The sequence below is a fragment of the Solea senegalensis genome, linkage group LG4, assembly GCF_019176455.1.
Source record: "Solea senegalensis isolate Sse05_10M linkage group LG4, IFAPA_SoseM_1, whole genome shotgun sequence".
In the NCBI taxonomy this organism is placed as follows: Eukaryota; Metazoa; Chordata; class Actinopteri; order Pleuronectiformes; family Soleidae; genus Solea; species Solea senegalensis.
The window spans coordinates 17,481,153-17,496,152 of record NC_058024.1 but is presented as its reverse complement, the minus strand read 5'-3'; the positions used below and the strand labels follow the sequence as shown (position 1 = coordinate 17,496,152).

Below are 15,000 nucleotides of genomic sequence, written 5' to 3'. Positions count from 1 at the left end.
TAGAGAAACCCAGTGCGGTGGACGAGCCTCCCAAACAGTTCACCTTTGATGGGACTTACTTCACTGATCAAACCACTGAGGAGATGTACAATGAGATTGCTTATGCTTTGGTTGAGGTAAGCTCAGTTTATTCCCTTTTGAGTGAACACAAAGCAAGAACTTACAGATGTGGCCATTTAAAAAAAAAAAAAAAACTGTTTGCTGGTCACTGGACACCCCCAGTCCAACATTAGTGGCCTATATCTTATTGCGACTGATGGCAGACTTCATTATTTACTTAACAGTCTGCTGTCAGTCACTTATAAAGGTCAGCATGATGTTGCTCCCTACAAAGAGGCCTCTTACTCTTGTAGGACAGATACTTTACGGTCTCAAGGTAAATACTCAAAAGGTGTAAGAAATTAAAATTATTTTAATTTGGCAGCAAGTATACAACATACAGTATGAATTGCCGTTTTCCATGACCTCTAAATGAGAATTTTTATATTTATATCAGGCTGGGTCAGCTCTACATGGGCTGCCATTTTGGACCATCATGTTTTATAATAATAATAATAATAATAAATCCAATAGTGGACAAGCTAAACATCTTTTGAGTTTTGACTCAAAAGATAAGGCTACAAAGGTTCTCCAACACACTTGGAAGGGAAGAGTGAGATGAGGGACAGCTGCAACATGCAATTTTATTATTCTGCAACCACTGGGAAACGGTTATTTAATTTGTTGATTGATTGTTTTTTTATATTACTATTATTTTACAGGGTGTCACTGAAGGATACAATGGCACCATTTTTGCCTATGGGCAAACTGGAAGCGGTAAGTCTTTCACAATGCAGGGCGTGACGGAGCCTGCATCCCAAAGAGGAGTCATCCCACGTGCATTTGAACACATCTTTGAGAGTATTCAGGTAATCACAGGCCTTTCATGAATTAATGTAGTGTTTCATGCAAAAGTGTGACCCAGTTGTTGTGTGCTTTGCATCGTCTTGGAGAGGTTGTAATTTAACGTGTCTTTGTGTTTACATGCTAGTGTGCAGAAAATACAAAATTTCTGGTGAGGGCCTCCTACTTGGAGATATACAACGAAGAAATCAGAGACCTTCTGGGAAATGACACCAAACAGAGATTGGAGGTAATTAAGCCTTATGAAGTTCTGTTTACAATAAATCAAATCAGGCTTCAGGGTGAAAACATTAGAATCCAAGAGAAATCTATTGTTGTTTGGTTTTGTTCAGTTGTTATGAAACCAGTTGCACAGTGCTCATCTTGTTTTGTGCACAATACCATAGTTGCCATGGCGGCTTAAGAAGAGCAACAAGGGTTGTTGAAGGTGAAGATGAAGATTTTTGAAATTTTAATTGTGTGTGGTGTATGTGTGTGCATTCTGACGGTTGTGTAGCTGAAAGAGCACCCAGAGCGCGGCGTGTACGTGCGTGATCTCTCCATGCACACTGTGCACAATGTGGGCGAGTGTGAGAGAATTATAGAGCAAGGCTGGAGGAACAGGGCGGTGGGCTACACACTGATGAACAAAGACTCCTCCCGCTCCCACTCCATCTTCACCATCCACCTGGAGATCTGCAACATGGGTCAGCACACACATTATTATATAACACCTGCATCACACTTTATTATACGTCTATCTGATCAGTTTAATGTGTTTTTCTGCTTCTTTGTTTACACATAATATACACTAGATAGATAGATAGATAGATATATAGATAGATAATGCTACATTGGCTCTACTGTGTGGAGAGATCATTATCTCTCTCCACTATGATGGATTTCTCCTCACATTAATTAAATTCAGGTAAAAACTCCAAATAATAAGAGGTAATTCATCACCTTGATCCACCAAATCCTGGTCTTGTAATTTGCATTTATCAACTTTTACATTCCCTAGTTTTAACTCCTGTTTGTTGCTTTTTATTTTCTCTTGCATTATCTCAAATTTTTCTTCTCTCTGTTTACTTTTTTTTTTTTTTATCAAACCTCTGTCAGGGATCAGGTTTTTACAATTCATCATCCACTGTATTTTTAAGTTGTGGTCTCTTTACATTCTCTTCTCCTCCCTCCTTCTCAGATGCAGCAGGCCATGACCACCTACGAGCAGGTAAACTCAACCTGGTCGATCTGGCAGGAAGTGAGCGTCAGTCTAAAACTGGTGCCACCGGTGAGCGACTGCGTGAGGCCACAAAGATCAACCTGTCCCTCTCGGCCTTGGGGAATGTCATCTCTGCCCTGGTGGACGGTCGCTCCAAATACATCCCCTACAGAGACTCCAAGTTGACGCGGCTGCTGCAGGACTCTCTGGGAGGTAACACACGCACTTTGATGATCGCCTGCCTCTCCCCTGCAGACAACAACTATGAAGAAACACTGAGCACGCTGCGTTATGCCAACCGGGCCAAGAGCATCCAGAACAGACCTCGCATCAACGAGGACCCTAAGGATGCTCTGCTCAGAGAATATCAAGAAGAGATCAAGAACCTGCGAGCCCTGATCTCAGGCCAGCTGGGCTCTGCTAACCTTTCAAGTAAATGGCATTTCTATTTAGTTATTTTGAGAAAAATGTTATTATTGCTGCTCACACGCAAACATTTTTTTTCACCTTTAATCATGCAGCTCTACTGGCTGGTCAGTTGTCTGAAACATCTGCGGATCTTCCTTCAAGGCCACAGTCGAGTACCACAGAAGCAGAGAAGGAAAAGATTAAAGAGGCAAGTACAGGCTGTTCCCACGCCAATATATCACTTCCCGTCTTCTCATGCATTGTTTAAGGATCAAGTGATTTATGGGCTTGGTATTCTGCTCACTTGACAGGAGTACGAGGAGAGGCTGGCCAAGTTACAGGCCGACTACAATGCAGAGCAGGAGTCCAAGGCAAAGCTGCAGGAGGACATTGCTTCACTGCGTTCCTCCTATGAATCCAAGGTGTCTAATCTGGAGAAGGCCCAGGCCAGCAGGGGGAGCACTGTCCCAAAGAATGACAACATAAAATTATCTGCACATGAAGAACCATGTAAGCTGTTAATAAATCACTTTCTGTGTTCATCTGTCTGCCAGACGGCACCAGTGGATCAACACTTGTGACAACATCTGAACAGAAGGAGGAATGCTGAAAATAATCTCCTAATCTCTTAATTCAACCATTTATTTATTGTATTTGTGTGTCTTTTTTTTTTTGTTTTATCTTCAATTTCTTGTTTTAGTAGCATTACCTTGTAAATTATATGCATTTCAGTACATGTTACACATTTATTTGATTTATTGATTGATATCCCTTTTATGAGACTATCTCCCATTTTGGCACATTTACTTACATTAATCTATTATTTATCTATTATTATTTCCATATGAGTAATATAATTATCAGTGTCGATTTTAATGTTAATGTTAATATTAGTGGTGAATTGTGTATCAGAGTGTGTCATTGTGGTCACACCTTATTTACTGTTTGCTGCCTTGTTTCCCAGCATCAATGAGCTCGAGCTGTGAACCTGACCTGTTAAACCTCAGTTCAGCTGAGGAAACTTCTCTTACTAAGGTACGGTTCACCACCATCCTCCTGACCACTGATTATCATATATATCATAACAGTGGATTATTATTATTATTCATTGCTATTCTCCTCCTTATGAGCCAGCCTGTGGTACCCTCTGCTGAAGTTGGTGTCCACAAAGATCAAAGGGGAGACGGACTTGCAAATACAAATGAAATCCCCACAGCAGAGCCTCTGGACCAGAAACATGTCCTGGAAAGGTCTGTGTTTGGCCTTCTCATCATATACTCATGTTTTATAAGCATGGACAGATGTAACAGGACTGTAATCAGCTGTCCACTGCCTGGTGTCCGTATCCTACTTCATCACTTCATCATTCTTCTCTTTACAGGCTGCAGCAGCTGGAACAGGAGGTGGTGGGAGGAGAGCAGGCCAAGAACAAGGAGCTGTGGCAGAAGCATCGGCAGAGGAGGAACCTTGCCGACCAGAGGAAAGTCCAGCTCCTCCGTGCACTGTCTGAGAACAGTGAGGAGAGTGAAAATGTTCTCTTTAATGTCTACAATTCCATCCAAGAGGAAGTCCATGCCAAAAGCCAAGTCCTGGTCAAGGTGCAGGGCAAGGTGGGTCACAACAGCCGCAGGACAAATGATGCAGGTCCTATGAGACATTTCACTTGTTAGAAAAGTGATTCTGGCCACCGTTTACACTCCCCGTGGTTGACACAGTACCACTGTAGCTGAAACTATGCTATAGTGAAAAGCTTTTTTGTTTTCCCATTGTCACGCAATGAAATGCATGCGTTTTCTTCTACTGCTGTTGGGGAAACACAGTGAAGCACTTTTTGTGATCAAGTGGTTTATAGAAGAGGTACAATTTACAACCAGAGGCACTGACCATTGATTTTAACATTAATATTGTCACCATAACAAGAATTAGCAGTAGAAAAGTAAAAAGGATAATTAGGAAACTGACTCAGAAAATAGTTTTGCAAGAAAAACATATTTTGCAACTGAAAATGTCCCAGAACATTACCAATATTTGGAGGTTTGCATTAACTCATATACTTTGATTTAACAGTTTAAGTGCCCTTTAACTGTAAAGCCACCTTTACCTGCTGTGACAGCTGAAAGCAGCCAAGCTGGAGATCCGTGATCTGCAAGCAGAATTCGAGGTGGAGAGGAACGACTACCTGGCCACCATCCGGCGACTGGAGAAGGAGGGCCAGCTACTGAACAGCCTGCTGGAGCGCATGGTGCCTCTGGTGCGCCGAGACTGCAACTACAGCAACCTGGACCGGCTGAAGAGAGAAGCAGTCTGGGATGAGGACAATGCTGCATGGAGGCTGCCGGATGTGATGGTGCAGAAAACAACTCTGCCTTCAGGTAAAGCAAGCAAGTAAAAGCATATCAGGGTTTGTTTTTTTTACAGTCAGAGTGAATGTGTTAATCCTATAGCTATTATCTTATTTTGTTTCCTTCTTATAGCAGTACATCCAAAATCTTCAGCAGGCAGAGGCTCCGCTACTGAATGTGGAGAAGCTTTCATGGTGTGTTTATGTTTTATGCATCGTCTTTTACTCGGCTGCACTGAGACACCACGACACAGCCTTTTTACCTCTTCGTTCTTTTAGCAGATGGAAGAGGACAGGTACAAGGAAATGCTTGACCGCAGTGACAGTGAGAACATTGCCAGCAGCTACTTCAAGTCAAAGAGAACCAGTCAGCTGCTAGGTGGAGACACAGCCAAGGGACATGGTAAGACTAGAATCTGGTGATTTCTACACTAAATAATGTAATAATTGTGGTAAATCTTTAGGTTGTCTTGGTGTCTGTGTCTCTCTGGTCTTTATAGTCAGATGTCCCAGTCCTTTCAAAGGGAACTAAAGTTAAAAAAAGACAGCGAGAGTGAAGATAAAGCCAGAAATATTCTATGCTTAATAAGAAATGGTGAGAATCAAAATATTCATTTTGTAAATTAGAATTATCTTCCAACAGTTTTATGCCTCTGCTGACCCACATTCTAAGCTTACACAATGTTTTTCCAGACTTTAAACAAAATGAATGTAGATTTGGCCAAAAATATGTTTTGTGGAGCCACTGTGACTTCCGAAAAGTGAACATTAGTCCCAAATTGGAGAGGATTTCCTGAGATATCTCATTCACAAGGCAAACAAATGTGATTTCTGAGGTCACAGTGATCTTGACCTTTGACCAGTTCGTCCTTGATTCCAAGTGAACGTTTGCATCAAATAACTGTGACCTCAAGAAGCTCTTGAGGTTTCTTATTCACATGAATGGGATGGACAAATGGACAATTAAAAAACGTAATGCCTCTGGCTACAATTGGACACAAAGGCATAAAAATTAAAAAATATCACATATTACATCTATCACCTTCCTCCAGTTACGATGCCAAACCAGTATAATGTCTGACATTTCCCTCTTATGCTGATGTTGCCCATCTGATGGAGCTCTTCACCTGCAGCCGTCCACTCTCCTTCTCTGGTCAGCGGAGCAGCCCACCATTCAATGAGCAGCCCGACTGTCAACACACCGGTCAGCTCTGACTCCATCATGCCTCGGCCTTTCCGCCTGGAGTCACTGGGCGTCCCGGTGTCCAGTGGTAAGGTGAAGCGCAAGAAAAGCAAAACTCACATCCACAATGAAGGGATTTGAAAAGACTTGAACCTCAGTGCTTTCCGCACCATCTCAAAGGAAAAAAGGTGTGTAGGATTTAAGGAAATCTGTTTTTTGTATATGTGTATATATATGTATATGTGTGTGTATATATATATATGTGTATATATGTATATATATGTATATATATATATATATATATATATATATATATACACACATATATATATATATATATACATATATACACATATATATATATATATATATATATATATATACATACATATACATACACACAGGACACTTAAACACTTAACTATCCTGTGTACCTAATAAAGTGACTATTAAATTTGCTGTAATGAGTAACTTCACCACTAGATGCCACTAAATCCTCCACACTAACCCTTTCAAAAGATTTTATACAACGTGAGTGACATAAACACGTTGGTGTGAATTATCACGTGTTAACTGTTTGATAAGAGAAATGTAAATAGTTTGTATGGATATTGATTAATGATATTTATATTTAGTGACAAAATGCTACTTACATTGTGAGGAAACTTTACTATAACTATACTCACAAATCTGTGATACTCAGAAATCCACCTGCTGTAACAAATATATTTAATGTTTTTTTTGTTACTAATTGAAAAACCACAGTCTAACATGTTCCACATCAGTCATTTTGCTGCTAATTAGATAAACTAAAATGAACATACATGTATATACTTCATGGCTAATTTAATAATTTAAAAAGTAAATGACCTTTTTTTAACAAACAGTAATAAGATCCTCATGAATGTCAGACCAGTTTGTGCTTTGTGAGTGACTGTCGTCACAAAAATGGGTTGGAAGGCTGTTGTCAAGACAGCAGCGTCGACAGACAGTTACAGTATCTCATGTTACACACAGAGCAACCTCTGGGTTCAGTACTGTGGACTTTTGCAAGACCTTATTTTACCTAATGAAGATGAGGGAAACCTTAATTTATGCTTGAGCCAAATATATCAAAATCTTTCCTGTTTCAAAAACTACAGTGTTTGCAAAAGGCATGTGAACAAATAAACTAAATTCTTTCTGCAGCTCATGTTTCTGTCTGAATATCAAGTTTCTAACTTAGACCGTGGCCTGATTTCTTCACCCATTGTTTTCGTATTATACGAGTGGAAGAGACCCGTGTCGGTTTCACAATTGGACACCTTTTATTTGCCCGTGTGGAGACACACTAGACACAGATACAGACCCATCCGGTGAAGGACGCGCTTGCCTTACCAAGAAGATAACATGACCGAGAGCAACTGTAACTGTAACCACACACTTTCAGCTGAAGCGTCAGACTGTTCAGGCCATTTGAAAAAATAAACTCATTACACGGAATAAGAACCCTTATATGAGAGGGAAACAAAGAGCACTGGTCTGGTGAGTTCACGCGAAGGTGGGGCTCGGGATAATTATATAACGGAAGAACAGCTGAGGGGTAGCAGGAGCCTGAGTCCTGTGTAAGATGAGTAGAATAACTGATGGTCATTCTGTAAATGGAGTTCTGGATGAAGCAGAGACGTCACTTTACATGTTCACAAAGATGGGGTTGGACCTTAAATAACACACTTATTAAGATTAAGATGTAAATATGTTGCATGCACATTAAAGAGGAACTAGTAAAGAGCAGGTAAAAAATAATCATTTATTTTCCACTGAATGAACATTTGCAACATTAAAACTATGAAGGCAATTGCACGTACTGTACGTTTATCAAGCATTCTTAAACGATCAATAACCATCCATACAGTTTAAAGTTGTGAGAATTTGTGAGCGTCTTAAAAAATCTTGTGATGCTGGTGGTGACAAAAACACCATAAAATCATCCTTAAACACATTTGTTTTACAATAATTAGCTGCAGGTGCGTATTTGCTTCTTTGAGGCTTTGCTCCAAGAAATGATCTTGTGGGTCCACATTTAGGCACATTTGTGAAATGATTTTCAAAAAAAAAAGCCCTGCAGCTTGTCACATGCAGTGTAACGAGACAAAAGGGGCAAGACGACCATCATTTGTGCACACCAAGGCTTCATCCACAGATGACCATTAACTGCCATAAATCAAAGGGTGCATATATGGAAAACTGTATTATGAACATTGAACAACAAGTGTTGGATCTGGTTTGGGGATATGATATTAAAGGTTTAATGTGTAAAATCACACAGGGGTTGCTTGCAGAAATGTATTATACTACCCATAAATATGTTTGTTTAAATATATAAAGTTATTGCTTTTGGTTTTCATAGCCTTACAATAAGCATTTCATATGTTTTATATATATAAAACATAACTTATAACTAACTTTTTCATATGTACTCTACAGCAAACACAAAGCCAGATTCTGATTGGATGGATTTACTGTGTAAAGGCTCCTGTGATGCCGCCTTGCCTCCACCTCTTGGACAGCATCCACCGCCCTCCACTTCCTGCCAGTCCTCAACTGGATTCCAGCGTTGACCATCCTTGGGTCGTTTGAGTCCCTGTGCTGCACCACTTTTCTTGCTCTTGATACCTTGAATTCAAGGCTTTGAAAGGCTTTGATCTTTCCAAGTAGGTTGGACTTGTCCAGATTTCATCCAGCCGTTCGTCGTACTGTGCAAGGAACATTTCCAAATTATCTTGAAACCTAAAGAAAAAAATTATAGGAAACTGCCCTCAAATAGGCAAAGCGCTATAACCTAGGTTTCAATTATTCACTTGAACATTCTTCCTCTTCACGCTTTAGTTTGTCCAAGTGCCAGGTTTCAGCTTAATGCTTAAACTTTTGTTCAGCTGGTCGTTCTCTTGAACTCTCTCTCAGCACTGTGCTTTTCTTTATTGTTTGAGCAGTCCAAGCTTCCTGAGAGCTTCTCTTCGATCAGCTCCCATCCCAGGCACCACCATCACAGTATACTCTACTGAGTTTGAGGGTTTGGTGGGTGCAGGCTCAGATCCCGTGCTGTCTCCCACTTTACCAGCACGTCTGGGGCTGTTTACTGTGACAGAGTGTTCCAGAGCAGCTGTCCTGGATCCACCTGACGGAGGAGCATGTGATATAGATGCAGACTGCTGGTCACGTCGTGAGGAATGATGGAAACTTGCACTGCTCTGAAGCGGCCTGTTTTTGGGCTGTGTGGGCACTTGGGAATAACAAAATGAGGGGCTTCTGGGTGGAACACTACTCCCTGGACCTTTTGTAAATCTCTCACATATTGGGTCCAAAGAAGAGTAGGATTTTAGGTGTGATCCTGGTGCTACTGCCTCATTTTCTGGCTGCTGGTCTTTCAGGAGGCCAAGCTTCTGCAAAGCTTCCTGTCTCACCACCTGTGGATCTTTTACATGTTTGATATTGTAGTCCGACGTCGTCGAAGTTTCTTTTTGTGTTTTCATAGATATGTTGGCAGGAATCACTTTGGGTTTAGGGGCCACGGAGGGAGGACTTCTCTTAGACTTTGAATGAGATCTGTCACTTGAGCCTTCCATTATTCCAGGAAGATTCTTGTCCAGCTCTATTGTATGATCAACTGTGGGACACAGAGGTGTCTTTTTTGTCGAGGCACTTCTCTGCAGATAAACTAGTGCCTCGTAGGACAGAGGTCCTCTTGCTATAGGACCCTCAGCTGTCCTCACCGGGTAGTCTTTGGGTTTTGTGAGAGGAGGTGTCACGACGTTAACCTCAAAATGTACATTGGGAGGTTTGTGGTTGTGTTTGTGATTAGACTTGTTTGAAGGAGTGAGTTGAGGTTTGGAGGAGACGTTGGTGCTGGGTACAGAACAGTGAGTTCTCCGGGCCTCTACATGAGATTTAGGAACATTTTGCGTAAATTCAGTGACATCATTTTCCTTGATGGGTTCTTTAGATGCATGATTCTGTAAATCTGAAAGACAGACAAGTGTGTATGTCACTGGAAATAGATAGCCTAATGTATTGTTAACTCTGTGTCTGGAGCCGGAGATTTACTCACCGCTCAGTTTGCTTTTGCTCATGGAGGCAGAGAGGTCAGCCACATCTGTAACAAGGTTACCAGGCTTGGACATTTGCTCTAACTCGTCATTGGACAATCCACTGTCTTCTTCGGTATCCAAAGACTCGATTGTTTCCTCCAAAAACATGAGACAGGCCTTTTCTTCAGCAGACAGGTGCTTCAGACTATCATCACTCTGTAATTTAGGAAGGAAATGTGATTCAGACTCTGAATCAAAGAATGCACATTACTTTTATATAAGACTGATTAAGGCCTAAAACTGTCCAACACATACAAAGCTGTAACAATGATATTCATTCACTTGAAGTGATTACATGGGTTTATATTGATGTTTCATCATTCTGTTGAAGTGAATATGTAAGGTCAGTCACTTACAAGGCCGGAATTGGCACTGACAACACTGTCACAGCTGCCAGCACTGTCCATGCCACTCGTCTCCAATCCAACCCCACCAGGCCAGGTATCACTTTTAGGCATCTTAGTACCTTACAGATTAAAGGTTAGTGGCACAGATTGTTGTGTTTCACTCTGTGAAAAGGGAATAAAGAGAAGGTTGTTATTTAAATGAATCCAGGGCATGTTTAAAGGTAGATTTCACTTGAGACATTTCCTTCAAGTTTTAACATCTACCTTTTTACAATAGGGTTTGTACAGAAATCTGCTCCTAGAAAGACCACAGTAAACATTAATTAATTCATTGTCTACTGCATTATCCTCCACATCAGGGTCACAGGGCCGCTGGAGCCAATCCCAGCTGAAATGGGGCGAAAGGAAGGGGTCACACCCTGGACAGGTCGCCAGTCCATCAAAGAACCAACATATAGAGACCAACAACCAAGTCACTCTCACATTTAATGTCCTTTTAACCTCTGCATGTTTTGACCCTGGGTATTTTTGCTGTAAGGAGACAGTGCTGGCCACTAATCCACCATGTGACCCGACCACAGCAGACATTAGTAGAAAAATATTCCCCTATTGCATTCCCTTGTCATACTTCTGCATCATCTCCCTTAGCTTTTGTATAACTACTGCTAAACTTACACAGATATTTCTAATTATTCTTCGAGGGTGTACAGTTTATGAAAAAAGAGAGCAGAGACCACACATGAGATGTTATTATTGGACATGTTTTAAAACTTGGACTAAGTTCATGAGAAATGGTACCATGAAGTTACACATTGCTGTAATAAAATAAATACCATCTTGTAATAACAGTGTGAATTCCAGCCTTCATTTTTTGTCACTTGATTCTCTGTAAATTAATCTACCATAATCACTGACATAAACACTTTAACCAAGCGTAATATACTGTAAATTACCAAGAAATTATTGCTCAGTGTTGTTGTTATATAGCTGTGAAGGTATTTAGACTTTGACCTTCCTGGATCTGCTACAAAAAAAAAATACAAGGACATGGAAAGGATGGACAGTCTGAGCATTACAGGACAACAAATGTGTAGAAACTGAGCTATTGAAGAGTTTAAATACTAGTCCAAATGTATTAAAAGTCTACACAAACTGTTTGAAAGAGAGCAGTGTTTCTCAACCCTGGTCCTGGGGACCCACTGCCCTGCATGTTTTAGATGTTTGGATGTTTGATGACTTTTAATTGACTCTCAGTTCAGCATTAGTTTTAAACCTGCTAAACCTAATTATGCCAGTATCATATGTCCCTATAAATGTCAGTGAACCATTGGAAATATTTATAAAAACCTGACTGCATAACCTGCTGCACTTACTGTATGGGATTAGATGGAAAGGTAATGTATGACTCAAACCTGTCTGACTCATCACCAGGTAACATCCCGTGTTACTCTGTGAGCTCTGTTTCCTCACAGATATTTCACCAGTCCTCTTGCTGCATCATGTGACTTGGGTTACGGCGCACATGTCACTCCTAATCTTCCTCAGCTGGATCAGTTTCAGAAGGAGTGAAGGGCAACAGTAATGATCTCCTGAAAGCTATTTGATATCCAGTTTGACCGTGTTGTCTTACATGGACATTGTTAATTGGGTTGAAGGTTCTTTGCCCTAAAACAAACATCAGTCGTTGGTGGTGAAATATAAAAAATGTAATTGCAATGCCGTGGTTAGAGGATTTGAGGTTAGTTTCCTGTTAGTAAAAACCTTACATTTTTTCGCTGACATTGGAGAAATAGAGCTTTACATTTGGTATAAAGGAACCTTTGTCTTATGTTAGTCAAAAAATAACTTTGGGTTAGGTTTCAACACCTGAGAGGGAAGGACTGCAGTGAGACAAGGAGGCACAAAAGCACTCCTGTTCATGCTGTTCGTGCTTCATTACCTCTCATCCACGTTCAGTCATAAAACCTCTATCACTGGTCCATTCTGGAAATGTCTCCATTATAAATGTCCTGTCACATAAAATTCAGGAAATGAATCTGTGTGATAACGTTTATGGTGGTACTATACTGCAGCCCGGAGATGATTTAAAACTATATACACAGCTAATTACAGTCGTTTTTTCCCTAATTATTTTCCTACACTCATGGGCTGCTTTTTATTAGGGACACCTGTTCACCTGCCTTTCACATCAGCCAATCACATGGCAGCAACTTAGTGCATTTAGGTGTGCAAATATAATCAAGATGACCTAATAAGGGTCATGTGAGTGAGTCTGACTAATTACAGGAGGAACTGACATTTTTCAAGCAAAAACACCTTTTTAAACAGCTGTTACTTATGTGACTGCCATAAAAGGTGATGTATTTGCCATGACAAAATCCTTGAGGCATTAACCTATTGACCCAGTTTTGGTTTAATTCCGATTACAATAAAGCAACTGCATTAAGGTGTATTATCCGCTTATGCAATGTCTGAAATAGATTACACAACTACTGTAGGTGATGAATTAATTCCAGCCCTCTGTTTTCCTACTGTACTACAGCGTCCAACTTTACCCAATGGTCAAACTGCGTTTCAGACTCCTCACAGTGTTCCAGAATATAATTCATAATTCATACTAATATTCATAAATTCAAACCAGTCACAATTCAAATCAATGTTTACTCAATAAATCATGATTCCAGTGAGCAATATAAACACACAAAGTAAACGTAACTGCCTCTCTCTCTGACAGATTGTACTTTTCATATTGCACTACTTTTGTTTTAAATTATATTCACTCTTTTGTAAATAACTCTTTTCTATTTAATTTTCCTCTATCCACCACTGGCCACAGCAAAAAACCTGATTCTTAATATTAAAATAGAGCTGTTTTTCCCCTCATAAACTACAAGTAAATGTTTTTTAAAAGAGAAAATGGCAGTGGTCGGTCACGTACCTTGACAATGTCCTCGCATTACTTGTCCATTCTCTGCTTCCCGTACAAGTGAAAAGGCTGCGAGCAGGTGAGAGAGTGAGCGTCTCTATAATCTGAGATACCTGCATGAAGGACTTTGTCCTCTAAGCTGTCAGCCAATCAGAGAGCAGCATTCTCCTTCAGACGCGTCACTGTTGTAATCTGTGGATCAGTGATCAGAGACTGCGTGTCTTTGCAAACACTGCAGTCAACCTCTTTACAGAGGACTTTACGGTAAAAAATTAATTAAACCAAAGAATCAAGCTGATTTGTAAGATAATCAGCATTAGGTTTTCAAAATAAAACAGGGAGTGCAAGTTTGAAAGTACTAATTGGAATATTATATTATATTGGAAAATTGTTTCAGAGACCTTCTAACTGGATTTCTAACCGGCGCTGCTTATGTTTGTGATGAGAAGAATGTAAAAGTTAGTAAATTAATGCCTGCTGATGCAAGGCATACTAGTGTGAACCGAGAACCAAAAAGTCACTAAAATGTCAAATTTTGGACAACATGCTAAACTATGACATTTTGATGACTTTTTGGACGACAAACTAAAATATGACATTTTGGTGACTTTTTGGACAACAAACTTACCTATGACATTTTGGTCAAATTTTTTACGAAATACTAAACTATTACTTTTTTATCAAATTGTGGACGACATACTAAAGTATGACTTTTTTCTGAACTTTTGGACGACATACTAACCGATGACTGTTTTGTCAACTTTTGGACGAAATACTAACCTATCACTTTTTTGTCATCTTTTGGACGAAGAAGTAACCTATGACTTTTTTGACAAATTTTGGATGACATACTAACCTACGACTTTTTTGTCTCATTTAAGACAACATACTAACCTATGACTTTTTTATCAACTTTTGGACGACATACTAAAGTATGACTTTTTTGTCAACTTTTGGACAAAAAAGTAACCTATGGCTTTTTTGACAAATTTTGGACGACATACTAACCCATGACTTTTTTGTCAACTTTTGGACGACATACTAACCTATGACTTTTTTGTCAACTTTTGGACGACATACTAACCTATGACTTTTTCGTCAAATTTTAGACAACATACTAACCTATGACTTTTTTGTCTCATTTTAGACAACTTACTAACCTATGACTTTTTGTCAACTTTTGGACGAAATACGAACCTATGACTTTTTTGTCATCTTTTGGATGACAAAATAACCTATGACTTTTTTGACAAATTTTGGACGACATACTAAACTATGACATTTTGATCAAATTTTGGACAACATACTAAACTATGACATTTTGATCACATTTTGGAACGACATACTAAACTATGACATTTTTGTCAAATTTTGAACGACATATGAAATTATGACATTTTTGTCACATTTTGGACGACATACTAAACTATGACATTTGGTCAAATTCTGACTATTACTAAACTACACATTTTTGTCAAATTCTTGACCTATTATACTAACTCTATGACTTTTAGTCAAATTTTTGAACTATTATTACTAAAACTATGACATTTTTGTCAATTTT

General features: G+C 39.6%; 2 protein-coding genes across 3 annotated transcripts in view; one reads left to right on the top strand and one right to left on the bottom strand.

Annotated features, from left to right (window-relative positions):
* The window catches only part of kif17 (kinesin family member 17), a 9,017-nt gene extending 453 nt beyond the window's left edge, over positions 1-8,564 (top strand). Inside the window, exons 1-15 of one of the 2 annotated variants that reach the window (XM_044024348.1) lie at positions 1-116; positions 762-908; positions 1,031-1,132; positions 1,400-1,589; positions 2,084-2,536; positions 2,626-2,720; positions 2,824-3,022; positions 3,477-3,547; positions 3,647-3,762; positions 3,894-4,122; positions 4,626-4,884; positions 4,987-5,048; positions 5,136-5,256; positions 5,987-6,224; positions 8,503-8,564. The exon at positions 1-116 is cut by the window's left edge and continues 453 nt beyond it. In XM_044024348.1, coding sequence (XP_043880283.1) covers positions 1-116; positions 762-908; positions 1,031-1,132; positions 1,400-1,589; positions 2,084-2,536; positions 2,626-2,720; positions 2,824-3,022; positions 3,477-3,547; positions 3,647-3,762; positions 3,894-4,122; positions 4,626-4,884; positions 4,987-5,048; positions 5,136-5,256; positions 5,987-6,177 — 2,351 coding nt within the window. In that variant the 3' untranslated portion in view covers positions 6,178-6,224; positions 8,503-8,564. Of the gene's footprint in view, positions 117-761; positions 909-1,030; positions 1,133-1,399; positions 1,590-2,083; positions 2,537-2,625; positions 2,721-2,823; positions 3,023-3,476; positions 3,548-3,646; positions 3,763-3,893; positions 4,123-4,625; positions 4,885-4,986; positions 5,049-5,132; positions 5,257-5,986; positions 6,225-8,502 lie in introns of both variants that reach the window. The other variant, XM_044024347.1, reaches the window with a different exon arrangement.
* Positions 8,565-8,821: 257 nt separating this feature from the next.
* On the bottom strand, positions 8,822-13,531 carry zgc:158258 (uncharacterized protein LOC791186 homolog). Its single transcript, XM_044024349.1, has 4 exons — positions 13,449-13,531; positions 10,520-10,672; positions 10,124-10,319; positions 8,822-10,036 (listed from the first exon to the last, which is right to left on the bottom strand). Exons 2-4 carry the CDS (start codon positions 10,619-10,621, stop codon positions 8,994-8,996), a joined length of 1,341 nt encoding a protein of 446 aa, XP_043880284.1. The 5' UTR covers positions 10,622-10,672; positions 13,449-13,531; the 3' UTR covers positions 8,822-8,993.
* Positions 13,532-15,000: the final 1,469 nt, after the last annotated feature.